Here is a 16797-nt window from a genome sequence, read left to right as displayed (position 1 = left end):
TTGGAGTAAGTACATTTAGTGTGTAGGAATGTATGAAGTACCTTCAAAAACTAAACATACATGTTCAACAATGTTCAATCAGCTACACTAACTTAGAAATGCAATACTAACTTTAAATTTAAAAAGATGTGCATTTGTTCATCATACCTACAAGTACATGTTTTCCACATGTAGATTTGCTTTTAAATTAAAGAGAAAATTATTACTTTAAGATTTTAAAAACAAAGCTAACAAAAGGATACAGTTTAAGTACAGCTGCTCATAGTAACTGAATAAAGTGGATAATAAGCATTTACGGTTCAACCAATGCACCTTTGTTGAAGCACATTTAGCTGAAGTGACTTCGAGTCTGGTTTATTTCCATCACATACAGTACATTTGTCCAAACAAAAGAATGTACATTCAATATAGAACATTTCCAGCAACAGTTACAGTCTTTCTAGTTTCCTTTCACAGTATATTTTAGTGCAAAGCACTAGGAAGGCTAAATGTTTTTCTATCTAAAGAAGCATTTTATTCTCATTGTGATCTTCAACATTTTTAGATTTTATACAAAAAGTAAATGGAAACAGGGTCCCTCCTAATTACAGGTGTGAACCTATTATAAAAACATGGTATATTTTCTCTTGAACCTTTTGAAATTAGGATAATTTTGACACAAATTTCTAAAAAACAAAATGGTTTTTCCTAAAAAGTACAAAATGTTGGTATACAGAAACCTACCAAGAAATTTGTAATGATAGGTCTGCCTTTTTTTCCCTAAAATCTTGATTATAAATTGGAAAAGAATTCATTATTTTGCAAATTCCATAGCAAAAATCAAATGTTATCTAAAGTGGTCGCTTGAAATTTTCTTGAGAGAAAAAAGTTTCCTTGGTTTCTCCTTTCTTCCTCCCTAAGTAGCAATATTTAAAGAAATAAAACTTGCATCATAAGAAGTGGTTGTGCATGGATTGTCTGTAAATACAAAATATCAGTAAGATATTTACTACCTTCATATTAACATTAGTAAATGTGTTGCCCATTTAAAAAAATAGAAACTGAAAAATTAAGTTGTATCTATCATTAAAGTGCTTGTGTATAAAATTTAAAGAAAAAATAGGGGAATGTTTGATTTTCATAAAAACCTCAGATGTTTACAAATTAAAGGTGTTGCTATGAACCATGCATGAAAATGAACTGGAACTTTCTCTATACTATCTTTAGTACAATAAAACTTTCATTACACTAGAAAATCAGTTGGAGATGAACTGATGTGAGGACAAGTACTAATATTCAGCAGACTTAAGTTCCTCTGGGTTTTAATAGACTCGTTTGTTCTTAGCATACATTCACTGGAGAAAAATCTGAAATCATGCACATAACCTGGATGAAAATCTTGCCAAACAAAATGAAACTACCATAGAACTTCTTTGTCAAATAACACCACCAGCAGAGATATTTCCCTCAGGTTGTTGACTGCCTAAAGCTTCTTGTCTTTAAGGAAAAAACAAATTTTGCATTTTGTTTTTTGTTTTTAAATATAGTAAGATGAACCTGTAGACCAAATACACAAGATAAGACAAACTAGGATGTAGGTAGAATAAGGTTAACTTCACAGCTACTTGAAAGTGTTGGAAGAGGCAATGGCCTTAGAAACATGTTGTCAGATGGTTATTAATTTAGTTAAAAAACAGCAGTAACAGTTGAATATTTATGAAAATATTTTTCTTTTTTTCCTTATAGTACCATTTGAAGACGTTAGTGGTTCTAACACCAATTTAAAGTCTTTCCACACAAATGAACTCCAAACCTTTCCGTACATCACTTGAAGTTATCTGAGGAGAAATGGGAATAAATTAACACCTTTGAGTTTGCCAATAAAACCTTAAAGTTATATAATAGTAAAAAGAATAATAAACGATAATTCATTTAAAGTTTTCACATAAATAGAATGAAAGGTTTGTGACTTTAAGCTTGTACACACAGTTTAAGCCACTCAATATTTTACGTAAAACTAAGTTATCTGCTTTTGGAGCTGAATCCAAAAATTATTTTAATATTCATTAGAGGCCTCAATGCAAGGGGTACTCAAGTATTAATGATAAATTCTTTAAAATAGATGTACTTGCAAAAACAAGTAAATGATAGGTAATTTATTCTGTATTTTATATTGCATTTTAAAACTTGTATTTATTCCAAAATTTTCTTAAAATGTTATTATTTAAAACTTCTCTTTTCTTCCCCATTAGGGATGTTAACCTATTTCATACTACATATACAAAAACAAAACAAAAAACCCTTGAGGTAAAATTATTAATTAGGTTGAAATAATCACCAAAAAGTTTATTTGAACAAAAGGGGGAAAATTAAAACATTTTGGGACTAACTAAATCATTTTTTTCCATAGAACAAAACTAAAAAACAGTAACCAAAAGAACCTAGCAAGAAAACAAAATCCAAATTTTTCTTTACTAAGTTTTCCCCTTTCCTTGAAACACTATGTTAAAAGTAATTAATAAATGCCTTATTACTAATTATTCTAAATTAATTTAGAGATTTTTCTGTGTAGCACTTTATTGAGCCATCACAAATCAATTTTACAATAATTACAGTGCCTTAAAAGATTTTTCCTATAATTAGAGCCTTCACAAATCTTTATTCTATTATTTCTTTAACTTTCCTGCATAAAGTTCATTAGTAGACTAAGTTGCTGAATCAAATCTGTGCAAAGTTAGTAAAACAGAGGACTTCTACTATAAACATAAGCCAATATAAATGCACATATATTACAATATTAAAAGAATAGCATTGGCTCCATGCTACCTATAGCTATGTTGCATTGTCCTGTAGAAGATAAGCTCTGAAGTTAATTTTTGTTCCCAAGTCAGTGGAATAAAGGTCACTGAAGCAAATGCAATAGGTACATTTCTCCTCAGTTCCCAATGCCATCAGATATGTGGCATGTTAGCTGTTAGAATGGAACCTGCTATAAGTTATGGCCAAATGATATTTTTTTTTAGTTTGAAAGGGGATAAGGGGGAAGCAAAACTCTGTAACTGTTCCTCACCAGACAAGAGCCTTAGATCTTGTACTTCGGCCTTTGGTTTTATTTCCTTCAGGTGAATTAGAAGCATTTGCCTTATGAGTTTTCTTATGATGTTCAAGGTAAGTCTTTTTTGCAAATGCCTTTCCACACTTATTGCATCTGTGAAGAGAAAAGTTTTTTGTGACTTTTACTTCAATGCCAACATCAGCTACTTCATACTTTTTGTTGGGAGAATTAGAAGTTCCGTCGTGTTTTGAATCATTCTGCTTCGCTTCATCCCTTGGAGGGCCTCTTTTTGCCACTTTATTTAGAACAAAATCAATGGGCTTTTTTATAGCTCTGATCTCTAAACTGGCTGTGATTTTCCCAAGATAACGTGATGATTTTTTGTGAACCACAGTTATGTGCCTTATCACATCACGTTTCCGACGTGTTTCATAAGTGCAAAGTGGACACTTATAGAATTTAACATAAATGTTATTTCCATCTGTGTGCAATTCAATGTGTTTAGTCAAGTTCTGTTTGGAAGTAAATTGGCGTTTACAAAGTTTACAGTAAAGCTGCTTGAAGTCAAAGCCAGCTGAAAGTTTTGGTTTCCTGGTTTTTTGCTGGCCACCTGCAGCAGAAGGACTCGTTGATTTAGGGCTGTCCAAGTCTTGCTTAACTTTATTTTTCTGTGCTGCCGGTGTGTTCTTTTTCTCATTTGAATGATTTGTTCCCTTTAATTCATTCTGTGGAGAATGGGTAATAGAAGGGGGTGAAGATTCTACAGAGTCTGATGGTTCAACTTTTACTTTTATTTCTGTGCTGTTGGCAGTATTATTAGGGCCTTTCTCTCTTTTAGAGTTTGTTCCAGAAAGAGTTATCTTGTGGACAATTTGCATATGTCTTTTAAGCATTATTTGTGAACTATATTTCCTCTTGCAAAGAAGGCATTTGCATGCAGTTAAATTGTATTCAGCCTTTGAAGAAGACTTTTGTTTCCGAGTCTTAAAAGATTTTTTAGGAGAAACAGTATCCAGGAACAAAGGCTGCCCAGGCTTTGTAGCTATATCAGGAGTAATTGAATCCCTCCTCAGTCCTCTATGAACTTCATCAAAATGCCTCCTTACATTCGCTTTTGTAGCAAATGATTTATAACATACTGGACAACTTCTACTCAGTGTTACTAGAACATTCTTATTGCGTCCTTTAGTAGAGGACTGGTTCGGATTCTTTCGTGTTTCAATGTACTTCTTTAGTTCTTCCATCTTTTTTTTGTGTACTTTCCTAATGTGCCGGCGAACACCACGTCTGGAGTTGAATTCTTTTCTACAAAGACAACAAATCAACTGGTGGCCAAAATCAGAATTATCAGAAGTTTCCAAGTCAGTGTGTGATTCCTGAGGCTGTTCATCAGAAGCTGGTGTTGCTTCATTTGCAACTGTTTCTGCAGGCGGGGGCTCTACAATTTCTACTTCTGCATCTGGAACTGGAGTTGTTTTGGACTGTTCAGTGTTAGGTTCTTGCATCTGAACTTGAGTTTGATCAGGAGAATTACTTGACTCATTGACCTCAGCTGGGTTATTAGTCCTTGAAATATACTGAAACACTGCATTCTGATTAGTTTCTATGGGTTCTAGCCTAATAATATATTCTCGTTTGTCCACGCTTGGATAAATGGCTTCTAGGAGATCATTTATGGCTTGGCTTTGTTTATCATTTACATCAGGAAGGTCTGTTAAAACAAAAACATCATTTTAGGTTTGTTCTAATTCATATTTTAAAAGATAATATGAACAACTGCAAAAATGTTTACTAAATCACCTAGTCTTTTTTTATTTTTTATAAGATTTCCCAGTATTTTATAAAAGTACAACCAGTAAATTTAATATACTTTTGCTTTAATTTATATTGTCAATATAACACAAAAAAGCAACTTTCTAGCAAGAGATGCAGCCTTATATCATATTTATTTCTGATGGTATAATTATACTATTATAAATTTGTTATGTTAATCTAGGAATGAAGAGGAACATGAAGTTAAGTGCCTTGCCCAGGATAACAGGACTAATAAGTAATAGAGGCAAGATATGAACATGAGTCTTCCTGGCCCAGCACTATATCCAACTATGCCATGCTACTTCTATCAATTTAAACTGTATAAGTGAAAAATAATCTCTCTAAAAAAAATAATCTAAGTCAAATTTTATACTTTGTTGGCAATCAGTCAACTAGCACTTAAATACTTCCTAAGTACCAGTACCATATTATTCTGAAATATTTAAACAGTACTTCTACAAAAGCAAAGATCAATTAACATAATATGGTATGGATGTATATGCTAGGGAGAACTTGAAAAGAAATGTTTTAAATGCATAAGCTAAAATAGAAAGAACATCCATTAAATTAATTTATTATAAAAAATACACTTTAATTACATAAGACCAAATAATTATGGAGCACATTATACAAATGAAAGGGATTTTAAAATTGAGAGAAAATTTGAGCACATGAACAGATATGTCATGAATCATAGCTATATTTATTAGAATCAGTCCTAACAGTGTCTAATGAACATGATATATTTCTATAAAGCTACTGATGACTATTCCAAAAATGTAGCTAGTTTTATTTCCTTGATATGTGAATTTCCCCCTAGGTAAATGATAAAATACACATGTAAAAAATTGTCTAGTAGGCTATTAATAACAGGACAACAATATGGCTATTTTATAAAACACTAGTCACTCTCAAGCTCAATTATGAATATTAAATCAACAATAAAAGCTAATATTTATACAGCACTTACTATGTATGTGCCAAATGCTTTACAATTTTTATCTCATTTGATGCTCACAACAAACCTAGGAGGAACTATTATTATCCCCATTTTATATACAAGAAAACTAAAACCAATGGAGGTTAAAATGACTTGCTTTAAGTCCCACAGCTAATATACATATGAAGCTGAATTTGACTCCAAGCCCAGTACTCATCACTGTGCCACTTAGCTACCCCAAAATAAAGTTTGGAACTCCATATTTTTTTTCTAGTAGCTATTATTTCCTTCTCTAATCATCTGTGCCCTGTATATTGGTAAAGTAATAATTTCAGATAAGGTAAAATTCCTTCTTTTGGAATAAGTACTACAAAATAAACTGAGTAGATTCTTAATCAATTTTACTCTTAGAATGGTCTAGAGCAGTGATGGGCAAACTTTTTAAAGAGGGGGCCAAAGAAAAGGAAATGCTCATCTGTCAGTCCGTTTCTAAGGCAACTCTTTTGTATTGTATCATACTCATTGTATTTGTCAGATTAGGCATAATATTGTCCAGCCAGATAGAACATTTCAGGGGGCTGCATCTGGCCCACAGGTTGTAGTTTGCCCATCACTGGTCTAGAGAAATGTTATTTCATCATTAACAAAAGTAACAACTGAAAAAAATGCAAATGCTAATTCAGCACTCTGCCTTTTAATTAGAAAGGAAATTTATTTACTTTAGTCATATTTAAAATCATATCTTAAGAATAAAAAAAAAAAAGGAAAAGTAGTCGTAGCCCAAACAGCAAGATCAGTTTATAGCCTAAGCAATCGCCCTTCACATATTCTACTCTCCAGCTGACCTAAACTACATATCCCAAAATTGTCTCATTGTATTGCTTCCTTCCTTCCTTTGTTCCCAAGATTCCCCCTTGTCTGAAATGGATTCTATCCTTCCCAACATTCAACTGTTGAAATTCTGCCCTACCCCAATCTGGAAAGGTCCAATTTGGTTGCCACCTCTTCCACAACCCCTTCCTGATCCTCCCAGATGAAATAAAAAAGTAATACTTCCTTCTTTAGCTATGTCACTGAACTTTATATAACTTCTCTACTTATATTCTAAACTGCATTATGATTATTAACTGTCATATATCCCTAAACAGACTGAAAATAATTCATTGATAAACAGAGCCTAAAAGTTGTCTTCAGCTTTGCATTCAGGACCTTGAACTTAATGTTCACTGAATAATGATTTCTCTGTGGCCTAGAGTACACTTTAAGCTAAAATGAATCAATTAACTAAGATTTATAAATACTTACTACACATAAGCCACTATGCTAAGCACACAGAAAGGTAAAAACAGTTTCTGCCATCAAGTAGCTATCATTCTAATGGAAGAGATAACAAGTAAATAATTACGTAAATACAAGATATAGTGGACTCCCATGATAGTAGAAACCAATCTGCTGGAAAAGAAAAGGGGGGATAGGATCAAGGATGCTCATAGAAGAATCAGTTTTGGCAGGGAGAAGAATAATCTCTTCATCAGAGACCAGAATAAAGAAAACAGTGGACAATTATGTCAAAAGAGATGTGAAATGAGGAGAAGAGAGAGCTCTAGACAAATGATCTCACTTTTTTCAGTGAGATCTCAATTAAGGAGGCAGTTAGTTGGTGCAATGGATAGAACACTGGGCTTGGAACCAGGAAGATTCATCTTCCCAAGTTCAAATCTAGCCCCAAACATTTACTACCTATGTGATCCTGCGAAAATCACTTAATTCTGTTTGCCTCAGTTTCCTTAACTATAAAATGAGTTGGAGAAGGAAATGTCAAACCACTTTGGCATCTTCACCAAGAAAACTCCAAATGGCACCACAAGTCAGACACGAGTGAAAAACAACTAAACCACAACTGAAACCTCAAGCTAAGACAATGGAGGATGAGATACCATGGAATGCTAGAGGAGAAACAGGGAGATCTCGGACAACCACTGTAAGTGGGATAGAGAACCAATTAAAGAAAAGGACTGTCTTGCTGTAGTGAACATCCAGTTTAAATCAGATGACATAACTTATAATGGACCTAATATTTCCTCCAGTTCTATTAAATAGCACCTGAAATGGAATGAAATAAAAAGATAAGGATGAAGGAAATAATCCAGAATTGGAGTTTGGCAAGGTGTGATCAGTGACAGGACATAGAGACAAGTGATTCAAAAGAAGTTTATTTGAGTTGACGTGATTTATCAAAGGGTCTATACTGGGAAAAGAGGAGAGTACAGACAATACAAGAATGATGGACTGAGAAACTATTTAGAGCTAAAGAGACTAGCAGTCCCAATGAGGACAAAGAATGATATAAGGAAAAACTATTAAAATATCATAATCAGACAAAGTAGTTTTGGAGTTCATGAACATGAAAGTGAAATATTTATTAATGATGGCATGATCCAGAGAATGATTATCTGTCTGTGTATAGCTGAGGTAGAAGGGAGCAGAAAGTCATAGAAAATGAGAATGAGAAAATGGGGAGTTAGGGTATTTGAAGGAACACTAATATGTATGTAACTTATATTTTCTAGTTTTACTCACAAAATATAAGGTAAAAAAAAAACTCCATAAACTCTTAATGTGGAAACCTTTGTATCGAAAAACTTTCTCTATGTTTGATATAAGTAATGATACAAAGTAATGATAAATTTCAGAATATTAAATAATGAAAATTATCTTCCAAGTTAACTATTATTTGATAAAACATTACAAAGTACTTGAATTCTTTAAAGCACAAACTTTACATTAGAGATGCTAATTCAGTCCCGAGAAATTCATAGATTTAGTCAATTAAAAAGGTTAACACTTAAAAACTGAGTTTGCTTAATTTCTATACTTGTAAATTATTAATCTGTTGTAATTTAATATTTGCAATTATATTGCCCATCATTTGGCAAGCACAACTACAAGAAAAAATAGTGAATTTTACACAAAAAATAAAAATTTTAAACAAAGATTTGTAAAAAATGAGTTGACCAGAGGTCAAAGTACATATCTCTTTATCATCCCCATTAATAAAATAAAAAATAAACACAAGAGGAAACAAAACCCAAATTTAAGCAAAAAATACATGGTAAGTGGCAAGTTGTCTGCTAGATTGACTAACTCCTTTTTCCTTTCCTTCATTTATTCACAACCTAGCTCCTATTTTTTTAACCTTCCTTATCTAAAGGGATTCTAGGTAAATCATCCTATATAAATGAGTAAAAAAGAGCAGTATTTTAAAAAGTGATCTTTAAAGAAGTACTAAAAAAAGAAAAAGAAATCCTAAAACCAAACTCCATAGTTCATTTAGGCATCAACCATACACACATACACAGTCACATATAAAATCTTAATGTAAATATATTGGAGGGGAAGCATATATAAGAGGCAATGTGGTGTAAGGAGATAAAGCTAGGGCTGGGTCTAGAAGATCTGTGTTGAGAGACCTGCCTCTGACATGTACTAGCTATGCCAACGTAAGCAAATCATTTAACTCTTTGAGTGCCTGAGGCAACTCTGAAAAGACCAATTACATATGAGTTGCTGATCTGTTTTGGTGGAAAAATTTCCACACAGTGTTATTTGCAAAAAATCAAGTGGACCTAGAGATGGGAGGTCCTAGGTTCAAATACGGCCTCAGACACTTCCCAGCTATGTGACGACCCTGGGCAAGTCACTTGACCCCCATTGCCCACCCTTACCACTCTTCCACCTATAATACACAGAAGTTAAGGGTTTAAAAAAAAAATCAAGTGGAGATCACTAATCTAAAAGGACCAATATGATAATTGGAGAATAATAAAGTGAGATGGCAATTTTATTTTATTCTTCATGTTACTGAAATTATTTGTAGCTTCAAGCTAATAATGTTCTAATGCAGAAAACTACAGGGCATGAACAACTCTAAAATGCATAAATGAAGATTTTAGTGAAAGAAACTTACTGTCATCCATCTGGAGACTTGGAGGGCAGTAGAATTTTTTATGAGTAATTAAATTTGGTAATCCTCTGAAGAGACTGCGACATAATTTACACTCAAAAATAGTGTCCACATCTCTTAATAAAATGTGTTTTAGTTGTTTAGTTCCTGGGGGAAGAAAGAAAAATGAAATTTAAATGCATACCTCAAAAACTAAATAAAAATTGATGATAAATAAAAAATGAAGTACTACATGAAAGCAAAAATGAATATAGACACAATGTATCATGAGGGTCACATTATCTAAGTCCTAAGTAAGACTATGCTCCTTATTCAATTATATGGATGAATTCTAAAACATGAGTTTCCTCTGCTGGTTCAGATTTCCTTCCCAGGAAGTGCCAAGATCTGGAAATATTAGAGACTCTATCATTCAAATGCTGCATCTAAAGGTAGAATCAAAAATACTATACTTCTCAAGTACTTTTTTTTTTTTAAGAATAAATTAGGGAAGCAAAGATGAACTCTCCTCCTTCATCCCCCTTATATTGTAGTTTTATAGTTGTATAGTTTATAGCACAGACAAGCTGATAGATAACCTTGATCTGCAATCCTAAATTAATTCAAATTTAGTTTCCTAAATATAAAAATGCAAATAATATTGACCTAGTTTATACAGGTGCTAAAGGAGAAAACTACAACTGTCCTAAAGTACTGCATCTAGGGGCTAAGTGTTAAAATATTTCAAATTCTAGGCAAGTATTTCCATGGTATATTTTCTATGGTATATTGAAAACATTTAAAGGATATCAATGGAATATATTTTTGCTATATTTCTCAGAGAATTTACATTTATCTAGAACAAATCACAGGGGCTATAAATGCTTCTGATTGCATTAAAAAATACCCTATATCTGACACTATTATCAAAATGCTTTAAGATCACTAGCCATTCCTTAAAATGTCACTCTAAATGATCTGTAACATCTGTATTAAATGATCTACTCTAGTAAAATTACAGTGTAAGTGAACTGGAAAGATGTCATTAATAATCATCTAATCCAAGAGTTCTTAACCTTTTTTTGTGTGTGTCATGATCATTTTGGCAGTCTGGTAATGCCTATGAACCCATTCTCAGAATAATGTTTTTAAATGAGTAAAATAAAATACATAGGATTGTAATGGAAATCAATCCTATTTTCTTTTTAATTTGTAAATCCCAAATTAAGATGATCTGCTTTAGTCCAAATACTTCTTTAGACAGATGAAGAAAGCAAGGCCCAGAAAAGTTAAACTCAAATAACTAAATAGTAGCATAATAGGTGGTATAACTCAGATCTCCAGATTCCCAAGCTAGTTAATTTCTTAGAAATCAAGAGATCTCGGTTTACATTCTAATTCCAGCATAAACTAGTGAGATGCCTAGTTATATGAGTTTGTTCATCTATAAATAAGGAAAATACAACTCCTAAATAATTCAAATGGACTCTGAAGTATAAATAAAAATATATGAAAAGTACTTTGAGTTGATTAGAACAAAGGCATTACATCATAATATAAAACTAAGACACAAGAAAGATAAGACGATGAAATAAAGCTGAAAAGATCTCTATGACTACAAATTCCCTTTTTATTCCATGTTAGAATATTTCTCTATGAATTTAGAAAGAAGATTACTAATCATTAATATATGGCAAAACCAGAACACATATATGGGTGTCTGTCTATGTTCACTTCACCCTGATATATAATTTCTCAAATACTTATGTGGGTGAAGAGGCAGCATTGGAGACCATAAATACTACTCTAGTGATATTTCCTTGGTTAAATGCCTTCATTTTCCCTGATTCTAACAACATTCTAACAACAATCAAAAATGCTCTCAGGTTATACATCTGAGGACCGGGAAGATCCCCTCAGCGAAAAGAGAATTATACCACATTCCCAACTCAAAACTGAAACAAAACAAAACTTCTAGTATGAATCATAAAATCCAATCTGATTTTTTTTTTTAGAAAAGAGAGTTTTAAAGTATACAAATTTAAATATTTATATCTTGCAAATGTAAGCCAGAATCAGGTTTAACAGAGTAAGGATTGGCAAATAATATAAACTGGAAAATATATAAGAATAATTTAGCATATCTACAAATAATATTAAAAAATATTAGGAGAACATTAATATACACAAAGAAATGGTTCTATCCCTAGGCTTAAAAACTCTCCTCTTTCTCTCATTTCACCATAGGATAATCGCAAAGCAGAATTAAAACAAGTTTTTAACTGACTATAACTATAGAGTTGATAACTGGAAAACAATGCATTTCATACCAAGAAACAAATATCTGTATTAAATCCTGGCTAAGCTACCCTAACACCAATCAAATGCTTATATTATAATCAATTTTTAAATAGGGAGTTAGTCAAACAAAAATGTTTCCCTCTTCCTATACATGATGCTTTTATTACTTATTACTTTAATTGGCAAGCTGGAACTATGAAGACAACCTTTAAAAATTAGCTATGCTGAACTTCACATTTTGGTATGATTTGGTTTGAACTATTTTGTAAACTTTAAAGCACTCCAGAAATGTTATTTTTCAAGAAGAAAGTGCTACAATCTATTTCATCATAAATATTGAATATATACATATACACAAAGGGAATGAATATGCACACATACATGCATTCATTTATGTGTATATTTGTACATGTTTATATTCCTTTAGTTAGTGGCAATTATCTAAGTTTAACTCTCAGAATATTACACTTTGTATGAAACTAGCTAATGTTTTCTGATTGCTATTAAGAATTAATATCTTCACATAAATCAGTTCACCCACAGATAGGGCTCTGATATGTAAGATCTTAGGACATCATCCCTGATTATCTTATATCATTATATGATGGTAACAATATGTATATGTAATGAGTGACAACAATCAGAAGATCTTTCTAAGAAAAATACAGGGATCAATCTTAAATTATTAGGCTCATAACTTGACACAACACATTACTATCCAGCTGTTTTCTGCTAGACAATCTAGCTTTGTTTCTTTATACTTCATTAGACACATTATGCTGCTAAGATAGCCAGAAGAACTCACTTGACAGCTTTCCATTATTGTGGCTTCACCAATAACAATTTTTTAATTGGTATACTATGTTTGACTGTCGCACACTGATACATGACCTTGTTCTTCTTTAGAAGGCCTGTTAAGCCACAGAACAATATAATGGCATTGTTAAAGAATTCATAATCCTTTTCTTAGGCCCCTGTGAGCTTCTGCTTTTAAGGCACAGTTTAAAAGATATTCTTAAAGTGATCATCCTTAGAACTTAAGTAGATACTCGAAGAGGAAAATAGCAGAATGAAAGCATAGCAAAGATTTAAAAACATATCCTACAACCAACAGAAAGAAGTACTATTCAAAACCATTAACTGGATAAAATATCTTTTACTCAATAAACTTTTATATAAAAAAGACTGTTCTTTTAGAGAACTGTCCTCAGAAAAAGTACAATCTAAAAGTCACAAAGACAAAAAGATTTCTACTGCATAAATGTATTAAATTAAAACTTATATACCTAATATTTTCAACTTAAAATCTACCAAAATAGCCTACATTTCAGGAAGGAAGATAGGGTCCCAGTCAGGATATGCAAAGTGGAAAACCAATAGAAGCAAGATACACACAACAATTGGTTCAGGAGGGAATAAAAGCTTACTATACTTTATGACAAGTGTCTGAAACTATTAGGAAATGTTTTAAAAAATAAAACATATGATGTAGTTGAAAGACCAATGGACTGAGAAGCCAGCAAATCCCAGCTTTGTGCTTACCTTGGGCAACTTACTTAACCTCCCAGAATCTGAGTTTTCTCTTCTATAAAACAGGAATGATACCTGACCTGCGTATTCCAGTGTTGTAAAGAGAATCAAAAAAGACAATGCATGGTAGGTACCTCATGTTTGAAAGAAAATAAATAAATGTATATCAAAGTGGTATTAAAACACTATGTAAGCACTGTGATAAAAACCAGGTCTTAAAAATATCTTATAAACTTGCATTTTGAACAACTTTGAGAAATGTCTTACTGCATATGGAAACAAGGATTCAGTGAACCCATTATAGCAGTGACATCCTCCTTTTCTTCAGTGGTAATATAGAATAGCTCAGATAAGATGTCATGTAAAAACTCTACAAATTGGAGTGTAAGTTTCTTCAGGCCAAAGACTTTTTGCCTTTCTATTACTGGCACATAGCAGGTGCTTAATAAATAAATCTTTGCAGACTGGCAGCACAAAATATTTTGAAATGAATTCACAAATAAGAATGGAAGTCTTAATTCTATACCATAAAACTAATTTAAATTTTTGTTCAAAACACAGATAAAGTTTATCTTAAGTGACTTGTTCCAGTAGGGATATTAGCTCTTTTATAAATCAGTTTTGAGGGACTCCAGCTAAAACAGTCTGTGGAAGCAGAGTTTAACAAAATTTTATTATTCATTAACCATGCGTTCTAGGCACTGGGGAAGTTACAAAATTTAAAGGCATCTGATTGGTCTCAGCCTCATGTTTCTTACAATATAGGCAACAGATAAAAATAACCAAAAAATGAAATACACAAGGTACATTAGAGAAACACAGGCTAAAGGTAAAAAGATTATAACAGACAGCAGCAGGGAGGGGGAAATATTTCTGCAAACAAGAGATTACAAAAGACTTCATGGATAAAATAGAAGTAAATATTAAATGAGATGTTATTGTATCCATATTTCAAGTAATACCTACCTACCTCTATCATCAGCAGTTAAATTTCCTCAGATTTCTAATGAGGAAGGAAAAAAACTTCCACCTCTACAGTTTTCGTTTTGAATTTTTGAAAAATCTATTTTTGCCTTTAAGTAAAGAAAAAGCAGTCTTATAGATATCTCAAGCAACTCATACCTTTAGCATAAGCCTACTGCTTCAGACCACATGGTCATGACCACCTTATGCACCTTACCCTAATAGTGGGTTCTATTATTTAAAATGATGAAAATCTTTTGAAAGTTGAATCTTCAAGTCTAACTTAAAATCAATGGCAATGGCAAACAACAGCTATTCTCTTAATTTTTCACTACTATACTGCTTTAAAAAAAAATTAGTGACTTGTTGCTTAGTGAACTTAAATCTTCTAAGGGATGCATAAACCAAGGATTCTTTTATCCACATCACACTGGAAACAAATTATCTTTGAAACTGTCCATTTTTACCTATTCCTAAAATAGCAATAAGATGACCAGTTTAAAGGCCATCTTTGGGGCAACCAGAGAGCAGAGTGGATAAAGCATCAGACCTTGAGAGGTCATGGATTCAAGTCTGACCTTAGTTTAGACACTTCCTAGGTGTATGAGCATGAGCAAGTCAATTAAACCCCAACTGCCTAGCCCTTAATGCTCTTCTGCCTTAGAATTGATAATAAGCAAAATTCTAAGAAGGTAATGGTTTAAAAAAAAATTTAAGTCACCTTTATTATTGTGCTTTGCAACAGACTCAGGAATCAATCCCAAAAAACAAACATATGTTTTGAGTTGATTCCTAGATTGTTTTTGGAGCTAGATTTTTTTTCCCCTTTTGAAAAGGTGAAAAAATCAACAAAAGGGAAAAACCAAAATATTTTACTATAAAGAAATGGTTCTCAATCTCAGATCAAGAGTCAAATTAAGAGTTATTGGGGGGGGGGTGGCGGGGAGCAGCTGGGTGGCTCAATGGATTGAGAGTCAGGCCTAGAGACAGGAGGTCCTAGGTTCAAATCTGGCCTCAGACACTTCCAAGCTATGTGACCCTGGGCAAGTCACTTAACCCCCATTGCCTAGTCCTTACCACTCTTCTGCCTTGGGGCCAATACACAGTACCGATTCCGAGGCAGAAGATAAGGGTTTAAAAAAAAAAGGTTATTAAGGATCCTCAGAAAATACTCAGAGTAAGAGGGAAGCATATCTGACCATATCTGTCTCTAAGGCCTTTCAACCCCTTTCTACCCCTCTTCAAGTACATACTGGAGGCAAAGCCCAAAGCTAAGCTGGAGCAACAAAAAAGTTTTAAATTCTAATAGATGTTCCTAATTCAGTGGTGGTATCTGGCATTTCAGGTTTCTTTTCAAATCATCACAACAGAAAATCATAAATATAATTAAATGAAATCACCTGCAAATTCCATTAGGAATGTATGAAAAGCAGGACCATAAGATTTAAAATTAGGAAGCTGTATACATTAAAGTTTAGAGATCTTCTAACTAAGACTCTTAGTTTACAGATTTTGAAAACAAGAGCCAGAGGTTGTGACCTGCTCAAAAATACATAAGTAATGAGCAGCCAAGCTAAGAATCAAATTCAAATTCAGTGCTCTTTCCTCTACATCAGTGATTCCCAAAGCGGGCGCCACAGCCCCCTGGTGGGTGCTGCAACGATCCAGGGGGACGGTGATGGCCACAGGTGCATTTGGGGGCAGTGAATAACTGTAAGGGGGCGGTGATAGTATGTGAGAGGGGGGGTGCTAAGTAATATTTTTTCTGGAAAGGGGGCAGGAGCCAAAAAAGTTTGGGAACCACTGCTCTATATCATACCGTCTCTACTATAGTCACTATGGCCTCTTAGTATCCAGAATCCATCAAACCTTTTCAACTTGTCAAAACCTTTTGAGAACCGAGTCATCTCCAAATCACAATGAGGCAAAGAAGTAAGACTTTAGTGAGAAGACTATTTTCAGAAATTAAAAGAGATGATATCAATTTCATATGATATTCATCTCCTGATCATTTCAGGGACTGGAGGAAAAACAGTATGGTTTAGTAATGCACTTAAGTAAGAAGGCTTGAAATGCTGATACCTCAAATTTAAAAAAAAAACTGGCTTACAAACTACAACAGAGCAGTTAATAAGCATATAATTTTCAAATCCACAAATCATGATATGTTAAGAACTGGAGGACTTGCATGCAAAAAAAAATTCTTTCCTAGGAAATATCATCATAAAAAGGCTTCACAGGAAACTGAACAAAGCTCTTGACTCATCATGA

General features: G+C 33.0%; 1 protein-coding gene across 5 annotated transcripts in view; it reads right to left on the bottom strand.

Annotated features, from left to right (window-relative positions):
• Window positions 1-327: 327 nt before the first annotated feature.
• Window positions 328-16797, bottom strand: part of ZNF800 (zinc finger protein 800) — a 30359-nt gene continuing 13889 nt past the window's right edge. For 3 of the 5 annotated variants that reach the window (XM_044678276.1, XM_044678278.1, XM_044678277.1), the window contains exons 4-5: window positions 9757-9900; window positions 2300-4745 (exon numbers count right to left, since the gene is read on the bottom strand). In XM_044678276.1, coding sequence (XP_044534211.1) covers window positions 3046-4745; window positions 9757-9900 — 1844 coding nt within the window. In that variant the 3' untranslated portion in view covers window positions 2300-3045. Of the gene's footprint in view, window positions 1818-2299; window positions 4746-9756; window positions 9901-16797 lie in introns of those variants that run through there. The other 2 variants (XM_044678279.1, XM_044678280.1) reach the window with 2 other exon arrangements.

Source organism: Gracilinanus agilis, chromosome 5 (genome assembly GCF_016433145.1).
Source record: "Gracilinanus agilis isolate LMUSP501 chromosome 5, AgileGrace, whole genome shotgun sequence".
NCBI lineage: Eukaryota > Metazoa > Chordata > Mammalia > Didelphimorphia > Didelphidae > Gracilinanus > Gracilinanus agilis.
The sequence above is the reverse complement of the archived record's forward strand: the minus strand, read 5'-3'. Positions and strand labels throughout refer to the sequence as shown.